This window comes from Ochotona princeps, chromosome 20, assembly GCF_030435755.1.
Source record: "Ochotona princeps isolate mOchPri1 chromosome 20, mOchPri1.hap1, whole genome shotgun sequence".
Taxonomy (NCBI): domain Eukaryota; kingdom Metazoa; phylum Chordata; class Mammalia; order Lagomorpha; family Ochotonidae; genus Ochotona; species Ochotona princeps.
This window is the reverse complement of record NC_080851.1, coordinates 31097486-31120985: the sequence shown is the minus strand read 5'-3', so window position 1 is coordinate 31120985 and position 23500 is coordinate 31097486. Positions and strand designations below refer to the sequence as shown.

The 23500-nt window shown below is 43.8% G+C and overlaps 2 protein-coding genes across 2 annotated transcripts in view; both read left to right on the top strand.

Annotated features, from left to right (window-relative positions):
* Positions 1-4048, top strand: part of SP4 (Sp4 transcription factor) — a 70906-nt gene extending 66858 nt beyond the window's left edge. Inside the window, exon 6 of the mRNA XM_058678012.1 lies at positions 635-4048. Within this exon, the coding sequence (XP_058533995.1) occupies positions 635-882 (248 nt within the window). The 3' untranslated portion in view covers positions 883-4048. The remainder of the gene's footprint in view (positions 1-634) is intronic.
* Positions 4049-16186: 12138 nt separating this feature from the next.
* DNAH11 (dynein axonemal heavy chain 11) overlaps positions 16187-23500 on the top strand; it is a 268709-nt gene continuing 261395 nt past the window's right edge. The window contains exons 1-2 of the mRNA XM_058678278.1: positions 16187-16631; positions 17937-18080. Of these exons, the coding sequence (XP_058534261.1) occupies positions 16263-16631; positions 17937-18080 (513 nt within the window). The 5' untranslated portion in view covers positions 16187-16262. The remainder of the gene's footprint in view (positions 16632-17936; positions 18081-23500) is intronic.

The following is a 23500-nucleotide window of genomic DNA, read 5'->3' as shown; positions in this document are numbered from 1 at the left end:
GAACTTGAATTTTTTCATTTCTTCGCTGGTTACTGATAGCTCTCCAGGGTTGCAAACATGACAAGAGAATCGGCACTCTACGAGTGGAGACTATCACCCTTCATTTTTATGTTAGGGTCGAGGCAGTCTTAAGTCTGTGCATCTCTATGGGGAAGTCAGAGGAAGAGCCAAGACAACATCCACCGAACCTGAATTTCCTTCCTATCAGAATTCTACAGTCAGACTGGAAAACATTTGTCTTTTCTTTTAGTAACAATTTTAGAAAGAACTAAAATGAATAGTTACCCACGTTATACCAGTTACGACATTTTCATATACTCCGTTTATTACCCACAAAAATAAAATGGTCTTTTTCCCCTTGTAGTTAGCTTATATCCCAAAGCATAGAAGTAGATACAGAAGAACTGTCTCATACTTTGAAGAAACCATATTTAAGGATTGCTTTGCATCAGAGAAACCAAGTGTGACTCAAGTCTTCTATTCTCAATCGTGGGACCTTCCTTGTGTACCACATACTCTCTGAATGGTATTTTTAGACAGAGCAAAGCAAATGTACAAGACGAGAATTATGACTGGAAGAGAACTTGTTAAGAATTACTATTTACTGATGAGCACTTGCCACTTTTCCATTTAGGTGAGAAGAGATTCGAATGCCCAGAGTGTTCCAAAAGGTTCATGCGGAGCGATCACCTCTCTAAGCATGTGAAGACACACCAGAACAAGAAAGGCGGCGGGACGGCTCTGGCCATTGTTACCTCGGGAGAACTGGACTCGTCTGTCACAGAGGTGCTCGGCTCCCCACGAATTGTCACAGTCGCAGCCATTTCTCAAGATTCGAATCCAGCAACTCCCAATGTTTCAACCAACATGGAAGAATTCTGAAACGACATTTCTAACAGAGACCTCTAGTGCCGCACTTAACGTTTACACACCTTTGAATAGCTGGAAACGGGCTGGTCACGTGGATTACAGAGTAGGAAATCATGTTTTCATTCTTGGCTTCTTTAAGTATTCCTAGGTTTTGGGCAACACATGAAGTGTTGAATTTTTTTTTTTTTAAGTACACGAAGCAAACTAATATACTGGAAACAAAGAAGTCTTTCCTCCATGCTCTAAGTTGTAGTTATTTGGAAGTACAGCATGTCACCTTTGCATAGATTCTTCCCTGTTTTAACATCACGTGTTCACAGGTTTCAAAAGACCTCAGTTGTTTGGCAGGCTGGACCTTAATTAGGCATATTTGCTTTGAAAATACTTTCTTATAAATGCATTTCTTCTATCCATAGCACAGAAAACAGTTAACTGATAACAAGGACAATACTGTATTTCCTTAGCTTGGTTTTTTGGGAAAAAAATTCAACTGAAAGTAGTTTTGGCCGTCTTTTCTAAATGGTAGAAATTCTTCAACAGTTGGACTAGGTAAGTTCCAAACCAGTCTTCTGAGATGCATCTCAGATCTTTGTTACCACTACATTGTAGTAGTGTGTATGCAGACAATCAGTGAAGTTCAGTTGTTTTCTCCATTTGGAGACACAGGAGGAACCCCAAGCTGAATCTTAGGTTAAATATTTAGGTTGAAACTTTAGGAAAATGCTAGGGGGGATAATGGTTAAATAAAATTCCTAAGAGCTTCAGAAAAGTGAAATGAATCAATTTAATATGCATTGTGTTAAAGGTAGGGTTGATTATATTCCTAACCCTAGGCTGAACCACAAAATTCGATTTTAAATGTTTATATTGGAAATATTTGCATAGAGTGTAAATTGTTCTGTAGTTTCATATTCTGTAAATAGGAATTATGTTGACAATGTGCAGACATCTTTATGCTTTGACATGGTAGCCAAAGAATTATCAACATTTTTTTAAAGGCCAGCAGAAAACTTATCTTTTAACTATACGTTTTAGTTTTCATTTTCCTTTATTAAAAATTGGCCAATTCCATTTTACTTCTAGTACTGTTAGAAGGTTAATTGAAATTCATAGCACAGTAACATCTTTATGTTACACCAATAACTGACTTTTCCCTAAAAATCTAGACAGCCTAGCAAATATATAATAGATATGATATTATGGAGCGAAACTTATTTTTGAGAATCAGATTTTCAGTCAAATAGTGACTGAAGAAAAAAAAATATATTTCATTCTATATGAAAGGGTCTTATAGTCAAGAGTCTTATTAGGAAAGATGGCCAAAAAAATTCCTTATGGAAAATAAGTGAATTATGCCAGTAGCTTAAACATTAGTAAGATTTATCTTGTTTTTAAAAAGCATTTCCACAGAATCATAATTGGTGAAATCAGCCATTTGGAAACTGAAGTTTTTCCTCCCTGCTCAGCACTGGTTTGAGAACTGTTTGAATACAGGTGTATGTTTTCTCGTGCATTCTCTATGATTTCAGGAAAAGTACTACTCATGCGAAATCTCTTCCAAAATTGTGGTGTTTTCTTGTATTTTTGATGAAGGAGAAATACTGTAATGATCACTGTTTACACTATGTACACTTCAGGCCAGCCCTTTGTAGCGTTATATAAAACTGAAGCCTTTTGTGCTTTCAGTTTGTATAAAAAAGCTTTGAGATTAAAGGAAAAAAAATTTTTACACTGTGGTTATAAATTTCAAGTTTCTTAAAGCTTTTGTAGACTTGTAACAAAGTCTTTAAATTTTAAGTTGGATTTTGTAAATTGTTTTGTATATTTTATTTAATGTACTCCTAACAACTGATGTATCTGGCTTTAAACATCAGAATCAGTTTGTTGTTTTGTTTGGTACAGAGGAGTGTTTGGTAGTGTTCAGTTTAATTTTATTATATAGGAGCTGAAACATCAAATATATATTTTATCTATCATTATGCTACACAATCAGTGCTATAAATTTTTTTATGCAAAGAAACTTTCTTAATGTTCCAATCATGTTTCTTTCGAGCGACACTGTTGTTACCGTTGCCACCAGGAATGGGCACTCTGCATCGCGACCCCATGCGCCAGCTTCCCTGCAGTCCTGTGTGTTCTCTCGAGATGGAAGCTCATTTTCTGATCAACAATGAGGCCTATTATAAATTTCTCAAACTGAGTCTGGATAGCTTTATAGCATATCAAATGTGTTCATTTGTGTTAGCAGGTGCACATTTCACCACTGAAATGAGAAATTTCTTGACAGTCTGTTCTGCATATCATTCTGAGTCCACTTTCCTGTCTTAGAAGAGCCGTAAATCTCAATGTCCTTTATTTGACTCAGTGGGAATAGCAGTTATAAGTAATAGGACACAGATGTGCAGTAGAGTCTTGTTTAATGGCATTTCACTGTTCATTCCCTTTGCCACCGTTACAAAGCTTTTCTTTATTGTAATTATCAGTGCAAAGCTATGTATTTATCATGGTAGAACTTGAGTGTTAGAATAGTTTTTTCTTACAGTATACTTTCTTTGGTTAGGTTTGTGTATGTGTTGCTGATTACATTAGAACTTGATGTTAAGTCATTATTTATCACACTCTCATGAGAGCAGTAATAAAAGTGTGTAATCTAGGAGAAAAAGTTAATTTGTCAAACTTAGATAAGCATGATGTTTAGGTCCTATTTTTCAATTTTATAACTGTTTTATTGCAACAATATTTGTATTTAAGTCTCCATTTTAATGCCTTGTGGTGTTTTTTTATGCATGTCACTAAGTCGTCATCCCACATCAATTGATGTGCAGCATAGGGTATTAAATCTACATAATGATTTTAAAGCAGAAATAGTTGATGGTAAAATGTAAATGTTTTGCAAAAATTCCTTATAAAAAGTTTTGTAGTAACATTTCACTTGTAAATTTTTTTTTGTAAAAAAATGAAAATGAAAAAAAAAAGATGAATCAAAAAAAATGTTTCCCATATCCTAGAATTTAGACAATTATTCTGCCAGCAAAGCCTCCAGGGCTGTAATTGACATTTTTACAGTGCTGATTTGTATAAAATTTGTTTTTTTGTGGATTTGGAAATAAAATCATGTACAAGTTGTTGCCTGCAATAACAATTGCAAGTAACCTATTAAAAATTCCCTTGAGTTCAACATGTTTCATTTAATTATGTATACTATCAAACAGCAATAAATTGTTTGAACTATCAAACTGACCACAATGAACATTCCAAGGTGAACGGCTTCTCACTAGAGCACAGATCAGCCGTCCGCACGGTTCTAGTGCTAAGATCCAGTCACCGCTTCTCTGAACACACCAGATAATCCCAACTCTGAACTGTTAAGTTGTCGCCATTGCTCTAAGAGTTTCTGGAAATTAAAATTTGATTTAGAGAAGATTTTCTACTTAAATGTCTTTGAGCAGTAAATGTTAGGAAATTGTAGGAAGAACTAATAACGAAAACAGTGAGAAAAGTGCACAGAAACTCTAATATAGCCCTTGTACATATATGCCACCAAGTCTTTAAGCAAAGGAGGGCTTTACCTCCCGGGAGAAACCTGCAGAGCCCATGAAAACCTTACCAGTGTAATGAATGTTGATGGTCATAATTTCAGTGAACTGGTTTCAAGCCCACACCCCAGTAGGTCCCAAACAGGCAGAGGAAGCTGGGGGATGAGCTGTTAGGTGGTAAAGGAGGTCCACTGGCCCACTGGCTCTCGGAGGCAGAGACTGTGACGGTGGGTGGTGATATACCCTTGCCCAGCAAGCCCTGAAGGCATGGCTTTGCCACAACTTAATACGATAGTAAGTAGTCAGAGTGGGCCTTGAGGCACAGCCATTGCTCTGGGACATCACATCTGGTACAAGAGTGCCTGCTTCTGATACAGGCTACTCACCACTTGTGATCCGGATTTTTGCTGATGCAGACGAGGACCTGGTACTTGGGTTTCTGCTACTTGAGTGAGACCCACAGAGGGAGTTCCTGCTCCTGGCTCTGGCTTGGCCTGCAACCTTGCAGTTGCTGCCATTTGGGGAACGAACTAGGAGATGGAAGATCCTCTCTGTCTCCCTTACTTTTAAAAATTCTAAAAGAAAAGATATAAATTGACGAAAGTGATTCAAAATTCAAGGGGCAGTGGACATGAATGCCTCACTCTGCAAAATGTTTTCTCAAAAACAAAGGCATGTTTTCTGTTCCCACTTGGAAGCATCAAGAAGATACTGTATAGGGCTTGGCAGCGTGGCCTAGTGGCTAAGGTCCTCGCCTTGATCCCATGTGGCCGCTGGTTCTAATCCCGGCAGCTCCACTTCCTCTCTATCTCTCCTCCTCTCAGTATATCTGATTTTGTAATGAAAATAAAATAAATCTTAAAAAAAAAAAAAGAAGATACTGTATAAAGAGAGAGAATAATGCTATTAGAAAATTAAGAACTTTTCAGATTTTTATTTTTAATGTAATAAGCACATGGTGTCAGAACTGGGGATTTTAATGATATGAACAAAACTAAATCAAAAGGGAATAAAGGGACAGATTACTTCCTCATAGATTGTTGCCGTAAATCCTTAGGTATAGATAGTGTTGGCCTACCCTACCACATACGGTGAAGCTGACTTCAAGATAATGGGAAAACTTGCCTTTGGTATGTTTCATTTTTTATTTTAAAATTCAGACGCTTTAAAATTGTAGGGGTGTGGAAACTTCTAAGTGTCAGCAAGAAATACTTTCTTAGTGAATCTATGCGGTGTATGGCTATGTTTACTGCCTCAGCAAAAACTCTGCTTAATGTACATAATCCGTTTATAACTGTGTAGCTGGGTTTTTTTAGGCATGGGTTTCCATTCTTCAAGATTTGCTAATTAGCATAAGCCTGGGGCTGTGTTCCTGTAGGTAGCAGGTGGCAGTGAAATAACTTATTTTTAGATTCCTGAGAGTAGTCTCAGGTGCAAATAGTGGAAGTAAGACAGAGGGAACCTGGGAGGGAAGGTGAAGACTGGTTTATAAGGCAGAGGGCCAGTCTCCCTCTCCGTAGCACTGCGGTGACCATGGAGATCACAGGTTGAGAGACCAAGTAGTGTGGGCTCCATGCCTGATTTTGCCGTTTGGAGCCACAGCCTTGGGCAGATTACCCATTTCTGCATCTGTTGGCTTGTTTGCAGAATGGGGAGGAGCTAAGGCAACACGCACCTGGCAAATGGTGGTGTCCAGTAATTGGAATTTGCTGTGAATTCTGTATTAACCACAGACGGGGAATCCCAGCACATCCCAGCAGCTGTAACAAAGAATCCATGAGTAGCTTCTAAGCAACAGAAATGTATGTCTTTATCTCTACATGCTGGAAGTCCAGGGTCAGGATGCTGGCATATTCAGTATTGAGTGAGGACCATTCCCTGCTGTATATATTCCCTGGACACTTTCTGAGCCTCCCCATGGTGGAAAGGACAAAGCAGCTTCCTGGAGCCTCATCAGGCATCAGGTCCCACTAGTGTGGGCTCCACTGTGTTTATGTAAGCACTTCTGGAAAGTCCCACATTCCGGTACCACTTTGACCATTGTCTTTGACGTGGGAACTGTGACGGAAGCACACACAGACCCTAGCAGGGGATGTGGCATAGTCCCCAACTAGACTGTTGCTGGAATGTTTGGGAAATGAGCAACAGTAGGCAGATAAGTTGTCAAAAAAAAAAAAAGGCAAGAAAAAAAAGCGGCAAAGACTGAATTCAGACACATTTTTGTCAGACTGTTCTGCGAGCTAATGAAGGTACTGTCACTGCATGTGACACCATGGCAGCCTTGCTGGGGCTTCCATGGGACCCACTTGGCTTCCCTCCTGGGAAGTAACTACGGCTCACATAAGGTTGGGCAGATTTTAACAGGTTTCAGATCAGAGTGAGTGACCCAAGAAACCCTATTTGGGAACTAAGATCAGGCAAAAACAAATTCTGGAGAGAGGGATGAGACCAGTTGGCTAAAATGGCAATTCATGTTTAAATTGTTCCTTTCTTGGTAGTTGGCTTGGTTCAAATTATGATGCTGATTTTCCTGCTATGAAAATGTGCTTTAATGAAGATGTTGTTAGTAGTGTTCCTTGTGAGCCATGAAAGGTGTGATAAAATTATATTTCCTATTGATGAAGTCCCTTGCTTGTTTAGTTTTTATGGCAGGATTTAATGCATTAGTGATGCGTGGAGCAGCACGGGGCAGGGTATCCTGGTGTCCAAGAATCTGCTCACCCTAGCGAGTGTGAAAACCATTGTTGAGGGACATACTTTAAAGACAGAACCTAAGCCAGCTGAAGAAGCAAGATTCAGTTCAGTAATATAAATGATTGTAGCTTTGCTTTTGTAGCTTTTTTGTTTTTGTTAGTTTATCCTTTGTCAAGGTCAAACCTCACTATATGATCTGCATCAAAATAAACCTGTTAATTGTGGTTTCCCTGAACTTTTTTACATACCCTCATGTATGCATATGCAAAATGTATATGTGTACATACTTGGTGAAACATCATTACACTTCTAATTATAATTTATGAGATCTAAATTTATATATTTCTGTTGCGTTCTTTTCCTTTAATTATGTGGACAAAAAGATAGCATTGTTAGAAAATGAAGCTCTTTTTGGTGACAATTCATATACTTATTTCAATTTTTAATTTTCTAGAGTAAATCATGACGTACAGGGTTTTATGTCCTATGTAAAGAACTCCTTTCATTTTGTGTTTTGTTGTTCAACCCATACTTCATGATAATTTGTATTACAAGTCTCATAAGGGGCTGGTGTGAGGCATAGCAGGTAGAGCCAATGTCTGCAACATTGGACGCTGTTTGTGCCGCCGGTGCTCCACTTCTGATCCAGCCTCCTGCTGTTGAGCTTGGGAAAGCCACAGAAAATAGCCCAAATGCTTGGGCCCCTGCATCCACATAGGAGATCTAAAAGAAGCTCCTGGCTCCTGGTTTGGCTGGGCCCAGTCATGTAGTCATTTGGGAAGTGAGCCAACAAATGGCAATTCATTCTCTCTGTCTCTCCCAGTCTCTCTCTCACATCTCTGCCTTTCCATTAAGTAAAAATAAATCTTGAAAAAAGGTCTTTCCTGCAGCCAAGGGCCTCTGGCCATCTAAGCATCTTCAGAAGTGGGATGATCATCTTAAAGACTGCCGTTTCTGGAAATGGGGTGACTTGCTCTTGAAACTGGATTTGAAATAACTATACCCTAAATCTTCCTTTTCGTTCGAGAACTGGCTAAAGTAGAAACCTCAGAATTGTCAGGTCTGGCATAAGCTACTAATTTAGAAAGATACTATTCAATTTAAACCTGTCTTTCCTCAGAATTTTTTTGCCTCCTGTATTTTAGGTCAAAATTAAATTTTGTACACATTAAGATTAGCATCTCCTCATTCTATTGCCACTGAAATTTGTGGAAAACATTTTAGTACTTGGCTCTGAGGTTGCCAGTTATACAATAATCTATTTTGCATATGAGAGTTTGTATTGAACTTTTGTTTGGAAACCTCACAGATGTGGTTATGCATTTTCAATTTCAGAAAGTTTAGAGTCAGAACATATTTTGCAAGATCTAGTGCCTAGTGATGCTTTTCAATGTAATAAAAGGTTGTCTGGCAGAACCTGAAAAAAAAAACAAAAAAAAAAAAGAAAAAAGGTCTTTGTAATTATGGTGTCTTTTTTTCTTTTCTTAAACATGTGGTATTTTTTTTTTAATTTGAAAAACCTTTTTAAAAATCTATTGCATATTTTCAGGAAAGTTACCTTGTTTCTAAATGACTTTCGCATATTATTTATGTTTATTGTGCCTGCTTGAGTCTTAATGATTCTCTAAAGAATTAGCATTATGACAAAAGAGGTGATAATCATCAGAGGACTTACTAAAATATATTCAGTATTTGTATTTTGTCCTAATTGAAATATTGATCAGGTTTACAATTTAAGAATTTATGTCTTTAAGAACAATGTATCACTTAACTCTGGGTATAGTTTGTAATACTCCATAAAGAATTATGATCTTTAAAAAAAAATCAAATAGCTCTCCTGCTTGCGTTGTTTCATGTCTGAGCCGTCATTAGACCCAGAAAACGCTCAGCTAGTGAACAGAGAGGACACGGCTTTGTTCTCCAGAACCTGCAAAACCCAGTCAATGTTTAGGAATATTCAGGTGTTAAGAGTTGCTCGACTCCAAGTCCACAGTTTTTTTCCTCAAAAGAATGATCAGCTGTTGGTTCTCATGATCTTGGATACCACAGTCCTGCGGTCTGTATGTGTGACCTAAAATGTGTGTGTTGACACCAAATCCCTAATGAGGTGATAGTGAAGAGCTAGCGCCTTGGAGAGGTAGTTAGGCATGAGAGCAGCGCTTGTGAATGGGTTGCATGCCCTTGACCAGCGGAGATCCATGGGGAGATGTGCATTGAAGACTGGAGTGATGAACCTGAGAGCAGCCCTGGTCAGACACCTGCTGGCACCTTCATCCGCCTCCAGGATGGTAAGCAAGAAACTGTGTTGTTTTGTTGGTAATTCTGTTAGAGCAGACTGTGTGAACTAAGAGCAGAAGAGATAGTCAAAATATTGAAAAAGGGATTAGAGCTGCTCCCAGATCCTTGTCTGTCTACCTCCTGGAGTTGCTGGATCTGGGGAAGTGATGGGATGGGATGAGGGGTGCCCAGAACTTGATGTGCCTGTTTCTCTCTTGGTGTTCTGTGATCCTGGTGTTTCCACCACCTGCTGAGCGAGGACTGGGATAGGTGAGTTTGTCCTGTGCTCTGAATTTTCAATGCACATAGAGAAACCCAAGCCCTCAGACATCTCTTGTTGCTTTTTTCTTTTTTAAGACCTTTAATTCATTTGCTGAGTTGAAAGGCAGAGAGGAAGAGAGAACTCCCATTGACTGGGCTACTCCCCAACCAAATGCCCACAGCAGCCAGGGCTGAGCCAGGTAAAGGCCAGAAGCCAGGAACTCTCCATCTGATTCTTCCATGTGGGTTTCAGGAAGCCAAGTACTTGAGCCATTACTTGGCTCAGTGTGCATCAGTAGGAAGCTGGGATCAGGAGTGGAGTTGGGACTCACATACGGCATGCAGGGGTTTCCGAGCACCTTCCTTCCTGCTGTCAGATGCCCAGCCCTGAGACACTTTCCAAATCATTGTTATTATTTCTCTTCTGCTTCCATCAGCCTGACTTCTCTCAGATCTCGACCATGTCCACTTGAGGATAAGCTTGATGCGTTTAGACGTTTCCTGTGTTTGTAGCCCTCCACGTCACAGAAGCCATGAAGGGCGGGGATGCTGATGGGAAAAGAATGATCATTGCCGTCTGAAGGAAGGCTTGTCAGCTCTACCACCGCCCAGCCAAACAAGCGGAGGACTGCCAGCCACAGAGGGAAGCGCTGTCTTTGTAAGGCCTTGGAAGTGCTGGTAGTAATTGGGGCAGGAGCTCACTGATGCCTGATGCGCGTGGAGTTTAGGGGCTTAAACTCCTCGGAGGGTTGGGGCTGTTCCTGATATAAGCAGTGGCTCTCACTGTCCTGCTCTCTGTGTATATGTAAGGATGTATGCATGGATGTATCATCTCTATTTACATATCATCTATCATCTCTGTGTGTGCCGCTCAAAGAAATAAGTTGTTTTTTTCCCTATCAGTAAAGTTTTGTCACCCCTTGATTGACGTGGGACCTCTTGTGAGTGCCAAGTGCTACTCGCAGAGTTGCGCTGTGTGTTAGGGTCTTCTGAGACAAGGATACCTCCATCCTCCTCCTGGCTGACAGGTACACCCGGAGACCTACTTTCCCCTTTCTCCTCAAGAGAACCCAGGTTTTGCTCAGGCTCCTCCTAGCGGCCAGCCTGAGAGGAGGCTGCAGTTGCTCCCGGCTTTGCGAAGCTAACCAGGGAGGTCTCACCCTGATAAATGCAGGGTTGACAAATGGTGATGAGGTTCAACTCTGGCAAATTCCACATCAGGGGAAGTCTTCTGGGAGGCATGGAGGAGCCTCCCCCTCTGCCCACCCTCTCCCCCCAAAATGAAGATGTGCTCTCTGGAGATTGCCATCTACACAAAATGCTAGAACCCATGGCAGTCATGATGGGAGTCACTGACCCTCTGGGGACTGTGCCTTACTTGACTTTCCTCCAGCTGCTGCTAGTGCACTGTGTGTTTCTAAAGGCTTCTCCCTGTTCGAACCTAGATGGCATGCTCTTCCATCCTGCGTGAAGATAGCAGCTCCTTCCCTTACCCTGCATAGTGTGCAGGGTAATTTTCATAGGAAAGAAATACTGCAGGGATACATACATGCGTGTGTACCCACACACACACACACACACACACACACACACACACACACACACACACACATACATTCTTCCTTTCAGCAAGGAAGAATCTATTCTTTGAAAACCATCTTCGTTCCCACATGTCCTACTCCATGTCTCTGCGCCTCCTAGAGCTTTCTATACTCCCTGTCTGCAAATTTCCTTCTTGTGTTCTCTGTTAGACTCATTCCAACCAGAGCTTTGCGCCTGTTCTTCCATTGACAACCAACTTTTCCAGGTCCCGAGCGACCTCTCAATCCGAGATTGAGTCCGGCCGCTGATTCTCGGGCTGCAGCCGTTTGTCCTTTCACAAGAATTTGCCATTCATGCCACACCCCTGTTCTGGAATTCCCTTTTTGTCTTGGCCTCTCCTACTATGCTTTCCTGTGGTTTTTGTCCCTACTACACAGACTGCTTTTCCTCTTTCTTTGGGTCTCCTCAATCCTACTCTTTAGTCCTCAGAACATCTAAGGTGACTCCGCCAGTCCTATAACTTCAGGTCTCTGAGCTATGACTCCCCAATTGATTTTTCTAGCTCGGGCCTCTTCCTGAACCTACCATCATTCCGATATCTCTCCTTGAGCATATAGTAGATGCCTCATATTTAACATGCCTAAAGCCAACTTCCTGGTTTCCTTCCTCAAACCCTTTTCTTTCCTTACAGGCTATGTGAGCATTTCAGAGTCATTCCTCACTTTGCTAGAAAAAGAATTCTCTTCATTGTTAAAGTCTGTTTTATTTACTCAAACCTTCAGAATCTTACCACATCTCATAACTTCTTATCCATTCCACTTCTAAATTTGGCCCAAGCTAACGTCACGTGTCATCTGGGTGACTCGATGATTGCCCTAAATCTGACGTTTTGTTATCTAGTCACAGAGAATAGCTAGAATGATCTTGTTAAAACCTAAGTGACATATTTCACACTCTTGCTTAATTGAGTCCAGTTTTTTCTCAACTGTATAAATTGGGATACAGGCGAACCTGCTCTACCACAGAGAACCAAACACAGTCAAGAGGAAACCAATGATTGCTCTGTGAATTCAAAGGTGCTTAGGAAGTTAAGAGGCATGAATTGCCCTGTCTTATGAACCTGTCTGCTTGCCTCTTTTCCTTCTGATAACTTTTTGTAGTGCAGGTTTGTTTATCTAAGAAATGTTTTCTTCCTCAATTTCTTTCAGTACTTTAAAGATACCATGCCAGGGTCCGGCTTGATAGCCTAGAGGCTAAATCTTTGCCTTGCACACACTAGGATCCCATATGGGAACTGGTTTGGGTCCCAGCTGCTCCATTCCCCATCCAGGAATCTGCCTGTGGCCTGGGAAAGCAGTTGAGGACTGCCCAAAACCTTGGGACCCTGCACCCGCATGGGGATCCAGAAGAAGCTCTGGGCTCTGGCTTTGGATCAGCTCAGCTCTGGCCATTGAGGCCACTTGGGGAGTGAACCAGCAGATGGAAGATCCTTCTGTCTCTTGTCCTCTCTGTATATCTGCCTTTCCAATCATAAATAAATCTTTTTTTTAAGGATAAAAGTATAAAAGAAGTTTTTATGGTTCTTTCATTGTCCTTTCTGTCTGGTTACTTTTAAGTTTTTCTGTTTCCATTTTGTCTCAGTCAGTTTGAATAGCGTACATTGAGATGGTTCAGGCTAGTTGCTTTTTTTTGTTTCTTCATTTTATATCCGGTTTACTTAGTTTCCTCCTAGGTCTGTGTTCATAAATTTTTTTAAAAAGCAGTAGTCATGATTTTCTTTATAATAGTTTTTCTGTTCTATTCTCTGTGACTTCTCTGGGATTCCCAGTCTGGATCTGGGATCGCGTTGTCTCTCGGCTTTCAATGTTCTGTTCTGTCAGTGGCCCTTTTCCTCTTTGTGTTTGGATGCTCTGTGTGCACTGAGCCAGTTTGCTGGTTTTTCACTCAGCTGCGCTAAGCCTTCTGATGACTGTGGTAGAGGTTTTCTTCTTCGCTCTTATTCTATGTAGTGTTAGGGGTTTTGTTGTTGTTGTTTTAGCATTCATAAGGGTTTTTTTTTTCTTGTAATTTTTGTCACTTGGATAAAACTACCCACATGTCCCTCGTGTGGCCTAGAGCTGTGAAGTCACCCAGGACACAGTTTGAGTGAGCGGCTCTAGAAGCTAGGATCATGCCGTTTTTCCAGGGCCACCTTTGATTTTCCCAGGTCTTTGAGAGGCATTTTACCCTCTGGTTTTATCACAATAGGAATACAGTGTCTATTTTAAAGTCCGCTGAAATTGTTTTGTCTCTGGTTATGTCGCTGACGTATAGGTAAACTGTTTTGTTTCATTTTGCTTTTTTTACTTGGTGATTTTTTTAAAAAAATAATTTGTGGAAAATGTATTTACTTAAAAAAACAGAATGACAAAGAGGAGAGCGAGAGAGAAATTTTCATCCACTCGCTCATTCCCCAGATGAGCGAGTTACAATAGCTAGTACTGGATCAGGTAGGGAGGAGCCTTGAACTCCACTGGGGTGTGCCATGTGGGGGCAGGGGTGCTTGGGCAATCATTTGCTGCTTTCTCCAGGCATATGAGCAGGGAGAATTAGACGCAGAGCTGCCAGGACTCAAACTGGTGCTCTGATAAGGGATGCTGGCGTTACAATGGCAACTTAAGCTGCCACACTACGATGTCAGCCCCAGGAATTGAGTTTTAAAGTCTGTGCTTTGTGTGTAATTATACAAGTATTCACACAACTCCCAAGTTGCATAAAGAAGGATGAATGTTTTGGGAAGTCTACCCTCTGCCGTTTGTAAATGTTTTGAATTTTTTTAAAAAATTATTTTCTTTATTTGAAAAGCAGAGTAACAGAGATTTTCCCTCTGTTGGTTTACCCCCTACATGGTTGCATCACCAGAGCTGGGCCAGGTTAAAGCCGGGAGCCTGGAACTCCATCTAGCTCTCCCACATTGGTGCAAAGTCAAGTCCCAGCGGCTCCACTTTTGATCCAGCTCTGTACCAATGTTCCCGGGAAAGCAGTGGAAGGTGGCCAGAGTACTTGGGCCCCCTGCCACCCACACAGGAGACCTGTAAGAAGTTTCTGGCTTCAGCCTGGCCCAGCTCTGGCAGGTGCAACCATGTAAGGGAGTGAACCAGCAGGGAGAAAATCCATGTGTGTATTGTGTGTCAGACCTGCTCTATTTATAATACTTACAAATGCATCTTTTAAAAACAGTGATTGCCTTCTCTTCCCCATGTGTTTGTAAGCTCACTGAAGGCAGGAGGATCATATGGAATATTTGCCAGGCTTGCCCATAGCTAGAATTTGAGACCAGGTTGGTTCCTTGCAGCAACAAGCTCGCTGGAAAGGGTTTTCTCAAGACAGTGGCAGAAACACAGGAGCTCATGCTGCACCAGCAGCTCCAGCCCATGTGTGATGTCCCCCAGCTTACCGTGCACCAAAGCACATCCACTGAGGTGGCCAAGCAACCTCAGGGTCAGAGAAGTGTGTACTCTTCTCATCAGGGTGGAGGGACACAGTGATTACAGGAAAGTAACCCACCGATCCTATTTTTCCTGTGTCCGAAGGAAATGCATGAAGCACTTAGCAGGTAAGTGGCTTCCCAAAGCCATACATACGTCTGGTGGAAGTGCCATGAGGCACTAGGTACAGTCCATTATGTTTTCTTTTGTATTCCTAGGGCCCAGAATAGCACTTGGCACATCACTGGCCAATAAATGAACTCAGTAGCAAAGCTGGCAGGTGGTCGGTATGTGAAAAAATGTTGGCTGTTCCTGAGAAAAATTACTGAAACCTTGAGAATAGGGTCAGGGAAAGGTGTAGGGTCTTTCAGTTGCATAATGGATGTGGTTTAGTGAGCCTACTATACTAAAGCATCATCCCCACCCCCCGGAAATGGATGCAATTTTGGATTCCTGATCTGATTAAAGACCCAAACTCTGAGAAGTTGTTTTTATTCATATCTTTTTATTCATTATATATGGATAAATTATCCTGACAAACACAAAAAGCAAAAATTTGTCTTGTCTTATAAGACAGAAATTCAAACTATACCTAGTTTAGCTATCATATGGCCATAGTCTTTCTCCAATGCCTCTACTTTCCCTTGGAATCAGTGTTTCTATTTTGTTGACTTCTTTAGTGACATGGATAGGTCCTGGAGAGGTCTTCCTGCGACATTTCGAGTTAGCTATTTCAACTTTTGAAAACTGTCCTTTAATATCAGCAGTATTTTAAAATGTTTTCTGCTGAAGTCACCAAGTGACTTTTCAACTTAGTCGAGCCTCAATGTACAGAATCCTCATTTCTTTGGGGAGGACAGATGCCACACTGGAAGAGGTGAGAAGGTGAGAAGAGATGTTACAAGCTAGGCTTCCATCTGGAGCCTGGAGCCCAGCAATCATGGGCCACGCCTGTGTTGCTTCAAGCAACTAGGAAGTTTACTAACGTATATTAGAGACAACGGAAACAGTTGAAGCTAATATTGCTGCGAAAAACACCGACTTAGTAGCAATCTATGCTACCCATGGGTTATTTCTGGTAACCGAACCCCCCTTGCCCATCCATGAAAGGGTATTGAGAGTGTCCTGGCTTGCTTGGGATTCTTTTAATTCATGGAGTAAAGAAGGCGGTTACAAACAGCACTGCCCTGGGCTTCACCAAGCCTGGTCGGAGGGGGCAAAGAAGGCACGGGCTCTCTTATAAGGCTCACACTGACCCAAAATAACCTCTCCCGGGCTAGGTGCGGGCGTCAGAGTCCGAGGGCAACTCGGGTCCGCTGTAGAGGCTGGATCGACTGTGGCTCCGTGCGCTCACTCCGCCCCCAGCGGCAGCGGCGGCGGGGACGCTGTCCCCTGGGTAACGGGACGCGCTGCTGGTCCCGGCCCAGCGCCCTGGCTTTCTGGGATCGTTCGGCGCTTAGTCTCGCGGCCGCCAAGTCGCAGCAGGTGGGGGACTCAGGTCAGCGCTCCTAGGAGACAGAAGGCGCCAGAAGGGCGGGCTCCCTCGGGTGGGTTAGAGTGGAGTGGGGCTGGCTGAGGGGCGCGCGAGAGGAGCTCACCCGCCCCTTCGTGCCCGATGGCAGCCCGGGCGGCAACCCAGGAGGAGGAGAGAGATTTGCAGGAAGCCTCTACTCTTTGCCTGATCCCGAGAGCCAACCTGGAGGCGGCAGGCTCTGTGGAGCTGGAGGAAGAGGAGGAAGGAGAGGAGGACGAGGAGGCGGCAGCGGCCAGGAGAGCTCGGAGTTTCGCCCGAGACGCGCGGGTGCGCTTCCTGGGCAGCCGCCTAGAACGACTGCTGGGCTTTGCGGAGCAGCAATGGAGTCGGTACTTGGAGAGCGAGGACCACAGGCAGCTCCTGGCGGAGTTTCTGGAGAGTGGCGGCCCCGCCCACCTGCTGTTCTGCGCCGACGCAGCCGACGGCACTGGGCTCGTGGCCTCGCGGGAGGTAAGGATGCATCGCACCTGTCAAGCCGCCCGCTCCGGCGAGCTCTTTAACGAAGCTGGGTCGGGCGGCCGCACGCGCGGCACGGTTTCGCGCTGGAGGTGGCTTTTCTGCAGGCTCAGCCCCTTCCCACGGGCCGGAGAAGCACCCTTTCACCACCCCCACACGTCCCAAGCAGAGCATGCTGAGCCGGGACCGGTGCGGGGCAAACCTGGGCTGCTTTTATCAACCAGGGCGAGACGCCAAAGGTGGGTTTCCATGCCCAGGAGGCTCGCGCCTCTGTTTTCCTGGGTCACCCTGGAGACTCCAAAAACCACGGGCTTGAGCAGAGTCCCTGCGACTCCCCAGGTCTTTAGTCTTTCTCTGGTCCACACAGCACCCCTGGGCTGGGGAATACGGAGGCCTTTGGTCATCTGCGCGCACAAGGTGTTTTCTGGGGGTGGAGCTATGGGATGGTTCTTTCCTTCGTTCTTTGTTATTTATCTGTTTTTAACATTGAGGTCCCAGTAGGTCAAGGTATGATAGTAAAACCTAGCGTTTGCATTTAGCTTTTTTTTTTCCCCCAGTAGCAGAGAGTTTGGATCAAGATTTGGCGCTCTCTTTCCAGAACTGTGTTTGGCTCTAATGTCCTAATGGGACATTATTATTGTTTTATTATCCCTGATGTGAGTTTTGTGCTAGTTTGGGGAGAAGAATCAAATGGGGGCAGAAAAACGAGATTGTTTTGAAGTTTCCTGGGTTTTGAATATCACTGTTTGGTACTCTTGTAAATTGCAAGTTTCTTAAAGTTCGTAAGTCAAAGCAACAGAACACAGATCTTTAATATGACCTAGGTATTAAAGAGCAACAGTTAGCTCATATTTGAGGAAATGTTCAAATGTCTTGAGGAAACACTTTGGCTTAATCTGCTGTGCCTTGCCTTCATCTGGGCTTGGCTTATTTCCAAAGAAGGTTCTCAGAGAATGAACCTTTGGGGGTTGAAGCCTCACAGGTGCTCCTTGCTTGTTGCTAATGATGAGATGTCACAGTCTGTAGGGCTGTCGTGTCAGGGACATACCTGCAGTGGTGATGTTTCCACACCAGTCTTACGGTCAAAAGTATCATAAGAGAACAAAGCAGAAAACCTCAGTGCATTTTACAGAATAGGAAAGAGCAGGACAAGTCACTTTCTTTGGAAAGCTGAGCAAGATACTGGGTTTTGATTCCTTCGCTCATTTTCTAGCTGAAAGTTGGAAAGAGTAGGTGCAGCTTCCTTACTAACAAAAACTACACATTGGAATTCAAGGAATTGTCCTGCTCTTGTTTCAGATCCCTGGAGACAGAAAATATAAACTTATTTATGTGGCCAGAAGAAGGACTGAAAACCTTGCAGGAAACGATTTGGCTCAAACATTTTTATTCGGAGAGTTACCCGTGGCACCTGTTGGACACACAACTGCTTTCATCGATGAGGTAAGAGCGTGTCTTTGATGCTGGAATCTGCTGTTTATCTTCGTGACATTTGGAGCTACTTGGCAAAACTCTAGTGGTTAAAACAAAGTCTATATGGTCCCTTTAGCCAGGTTAACAGAAACGGATTGCATTTGGGCTTTCCCAAAATGAGCTGATCGTAATTATGCTCATATTCAACAGGTGGTAAACTGTTGGTCTCACCTTCCTTTCCCTTCTTCCTCCGACAAATACAGGAAACAGCTTGACTTGAATCAGCTCCTGTACTTGGGCTGGCTGCAGGTTTTAAGCTGATACCAGCTTACACCTTGCCATTGGGTATTACCAAGTTTGAGGGTTCCTGTTGGGAACTAATAGCTAAAAACTAATGGGATATAGTTTCACTCATGGCAGATACTGGGAAAGAGGGATGGAAGGAAATGGTTGCCTGGAAATTCCCTTGTCTCCCCCTGGGGAGAGGCTCTCTGACCAATGTTCCTGGCACATTGCTGTGTAGAGACTATGAAAGGTGATGGCAGCATCCAAGCTCCACATTTCTACCCTGGTGCTGGGGCCAGGTGCCCAGAGTCCAGCATCGAGGTGGAATGTGCTAACTGGCCAACTCTGCAGAGTGAGAACAACTGATCCTCCTGGCTCTGCTGAGCCTGAGAGTCACGTGTGGGAACTTTGGACTGGACCAGTATGCCTGGGGTCACCTCATTAGTCACAACACCTGGGGTGGGAGTCATTAGTCAAAATTTTCAGGTGATACTAATGTGCTTCAAGCTCTGGGAGTCCCTGGTTAGGATCCTGAGATCCTGAATTCTGCTTGTGAAATCCAACCTCAGAAATCACAGCAGCCCTGCCAGCGCCAGTATGTGAGGTCGGAAGAACTGCTAACTTTCTTATTAATTATGAAGCTCTAATCTCCTTTTACCGGTCTTCCTCTGCTTTTCATTACTGTGAAATTTATTTATTTTAAAGTGAAGGTGTAGGGGAAAGAGAGATGGAGAAAGAGAGACCTTCCATCCACTAAATCATTCTCAAATGTCCATAAAAAGCTGTTAGCTAGGAGCCGAAAACTCCATCGTGGTCTCCTACGTGAGTGTTAAGGACCCTAGCACTTGAACCATTGTCCACTGCTTTCCCAGGTGTTTTAGAAAGCTGGATTGGAAGTAGGGGAGTTGGGACTTGAGGCCGAGTTCAGTACAGGATGCAAGGGTTGCAGGTTGCAGCAGTAACCTCTGCAGCTAACGCCAGAGTTGGGTTGTCTGTCCTGATGGGAGATATTCATTGGCTGCCTTTGAGTAGCCAAGGTCTCTCACCCTGGCCCCAGAATTCCCCCGAGGTCTCTCTGCCCCATCTGTGGAATTCACTTGGTTTTTAGCTGATTTCAAGGAGAACCAAGACAAGGAAGTTCTGCCTCCAGCACCTACAAACGTTGTTGGTGTGTAGCAAGTGTTGGAGACTGGCCTGTAAAGGTTGCTTTCTGGTCACCATTTGAATCTAGCTGGACACAGGCTGGGACCTGGCAGGACAAGGTTATGTTCTTCCTTGGAATCCCTGTTCTCCAATCTGTGGCTGGCGACAGGGAACAACTCAAGATGCTTCCTAGTTCCTTCAGTCCTTCTTGAGTTTGATCTCAGTCCCAGGATCTTCCTCACATTCCAGAAAAATGTTCACATGAGAGGAAGTTGGGTCTTGCCAGGGCATCTTTGGAAGGTATGAAACATCCAGAATTCCTTATAAGATAATTAGTTGTGAATATAAGCATTTAGGCTGAAAAAAGTTGAGCTGTCCTTCCCTTCTCCCACCCAGCACTTTGTACATATGCTGTGTGGGTTTATTGAAGAGACACAGCTTGCATTTGTGACCTACAAGACTTTTCAGGGATGCCTAGATTTTTAAACTAGAACTTTCCAAGGAAAGGCTTTGCTTACTACTCATCGTAGCTCACAAAATTGACTGGTGATCAGTAGTTTGCTATAATGTGCTAAAGATTCCCAGTCTTTATTTATTTTAAAAGTTTTATGATCCATCTGGGGCCCAGCTTGCTGACCTAGAGGCTGAATCTTCGCCTTGCACGCACTGAAATCCCATATGGGCATTGGTGTGTGACCTGGCTACTCTACTTCCCATCCAGTTGCCTGCTTGTGGCAGTTGAGGACGGCCCAAAGCCTTGAGACCCTGCACCCATGTGGGAGACCCAGAAGAAGCTCCAAGGCTCCTGGCTTTGGATCAGCTCAGCTTTGGCTGTTGCAGCCACTTGGGGAGTGAACCCCTGGATGGAAGAGCTATGTCTCTTCTCTCTGTAGATCTTTCCAGTAAAAGTAAATTTTTTTAAAAAATAAAAATATTTATGATGCATTTGAAAGGCAAAGTTGGAGAGGAAGAGAGAGTGATGTTTTGTCCACCAGGTTACTCCCCAGATGGCCATAGTGGCCAGGGCTGGGCAAAACTGAAGCCAGGAGTATAGAACTCCATCCAGGTGTCTCATGCCAGTGATAGGGGCCCAGGCACTTGGGCCTTCCTCCTCTGCTTTCTCAGGCACCTGAGCAAGGAACTGGATTGGAAGTGGAGCAGCTGGGACAGGAATGGGTGCTGATATGGGTTGCCTGTGGTGTTGGCTTAACCCACTGCTGCATCACAATGCCAGTTCCTGAATTCCCAGCCACCTTCTCAGCCGCGATCCTTCCCAAACGCTTCCTGACATTTCCACCTCATGAGTATTAGACATCTCACACCTGATGTCTGAAGTTGAACTTGAGCCCTTCTCCAGCTTGCATTCCTTGTAGTTGCTCTCCAGGGAGCAGACGTGAGCTCTGTCCTAATTTCTCAGGCCACCAGATCTCCAAGTCTTTCCCTCCCCCACCTCCACCTCCGCCCTCAACCACCACCTCCGCCCCCTGATTGCTTTCTGCTTCTCTCCTCTTGGAGCTACTCGGCAGGGAACCCTGCAGGTTCCGCCTTCAGTCCGGATCCTTCCCTCTGTGCCTCTTCTACTTCACCCTGGGACAATTTCCTGTGTTCTCATAGCTGTGACTGTGTTTGTCTTCAAATATCTCTGTGCTTCTGCCTGCTGGAACACTTGTCCTGCTAGGCCTCTTGTTGACAGCCCAGCCCAGCCATAGGGTAGCCCTGGTTACAGCTTTATTGCTCAGACTGTGTGGTGCAGGCTCAGGTTTCAAACACACAAAGGGTGCAGGCATATGGCCTGGACTTGACTTTGTTGCTCACCATGGCCTGACAGCATCCCCTGGGCCCAAGGATCTATGACCCAGCAGGCTCCACTCAGCCTTCATTGCTGATGAATCAGGATCTGCCTGGGATGGTAGTGCTTGCTGGAGCAGGAAGTGTTAGTGCCAAACCCCGTTGACCTGGCTTCCCGTTTATGGCCCTGAACTTGCCTTAGCTGCCTGTGCCACAGGGTTCCTTATACCCTGATGGCTCCTCCTTGTTCCAGAACCTTTACTTTTCCTGTGCTTTTACCCATTCCCCTGTATCTGCTTGACTTACGTTTTCCTTGCCTTCTTGTCTTTGGCTCAAAAGCTCTTAGATTGAGGCCTCCCTCTGGAAAAGCATGGATTTGTGTCCAGGCGAGGCAGGTGACAGGCACATCTACCTCGGGGGCAGAATTTGAAAGGTGGAAAGATAACCCCCAAACCACTTAGTAATCAAGGTGGGTCCTATTTTAATGCAGTATTTTCATTTTGTAATGCATACAGAAGAATTCATGTGTATAAGTCCATATGGTAAAATGTTCAAGGCCACTTTTATCTTCTAAAATATTTACTATTTCTTTAAGGTGATAAAATTCAATTTCTTCTAGCTTGTTTTAAAAAAAGATTTATTGTATTGATTTTAAAGGCAGAGTTTCAGAGCAAGAAGGAGAGGCAGAGAGAGGGGTCTTCCATCCGTTGGTTCCCTCCCCAACAGACCACAGTGGCTAGAATTGGGTTAGTTCAGAGCCAAGATATTCTTCTAGGTCTCCCAGATAGATGCAGGATTTCAAGGACTTGAACCTGCCTCTGCTGCTTGTCCAGGCTACTGGCAGGGAGCTTATCGAAAGTGGCTCAGCCAGGACTTGAACTAGTGCCCGTATGTAATATTGATGCCATAGGTGGAGATTTAACTTGCTATACTGCGGCACCAACCCTTCTAGCTTTTTCTTTTAGAAAAATACATAGTACATTACCAACTATAATCCTGTGCCAACCCTACAGTATATATATTTAAGATAACTCATAAAACCCACCAAAATGAGTGTTTAAGATGACGTTAGTAGCAACATCATGCCATCTTGAAGTTCAAGGCAACGGGAAAAGTCAGTGCTACCAATCCTGCCTATATTAGTTTCATTGTGATTCACTGTAAAATTGTTTGCATTTATAATTTAAAACTTTTTTTTAAGCGCCCCCCCCTATAATTTAAAACTTTTAAAACCAATGTTATGCCTTTGAAATGTGCGATTTTTTTTTTCAAAGCTGAGACATGCACTTTGCTTGTCTTATCCTAACCCCTGCCCTTAATTTTTATCTCAGCGATCCTTCCCCATGCCAGAAACCTCACCTTGCACAAGCATCTGGTAGGAGCCCAGTGAGTATTTGCAAAGGGAATGCAAGGTCAGCCAGGGCCTGTGGATCTCCCATTCTTAGAGGCCACTGGAGATTCAGGATATTTCATTAGAAAATAAATCCATCATGTAGGATCTTTGCTGTCTCTCTCTGAATGTTAGAGTTTCATTTCCATGGGAAGGACTCTTAGGAAATGTTATGCCCGAGCTTGTGTGTTAGTCACTTGTTCGTTTAGGCACCTGCAGATTCCTGGTGCAGTTTGTGCCCTCAGAAGTCATGCAGTTGAGTCACAACTGCAGATGGTGAAGCCAGTCTTGGTGGTAGCCAGTGTGGTAGTCAGGGCCGTGATGGAACGTTGGCAGGAAACTGTGAGAGCTGCCCACATCTGGACTGTTGGCAAAGCAGGAGGACAGATTGTTACGGAGCAGACATTTTTGTCTTCCTTTTTACTCTGAGAAGCATGCACATCTCTGCTCATGTCTCTGCTCATGCTGGCCACTCCCAGGTGCCCGGCCTCTCAGTGGCCCCAGCTCTGCACAGATTCACCTGTGAGTGGCACCCTCTGGGAGTACTCAGGGTTTTTGTTGTTCTTGTTGTTGCATGCCTGTGGTGTCTGCTGTCTGCCTCTGTCAAAGCTGCTGTAACACAAAAGCTTAGGCCGGGGTGGGGGGCTTCTCAGCCAGGGTGCTGGAAGAGAGCCCGCCTACTGGTGCATAGCTGTGCCTTCCCCGAGGGGCCACAGGCCTTTTTTTCTGTAATTATTTTATTTTGACAATCTTTTCATAGTTGATTAGGACACAAAGAGTCAGGGGCTACAGGAAAGTGGGTAAAGACCTTTGTTTCCACATTATTATTTATTGTTATTTTTCT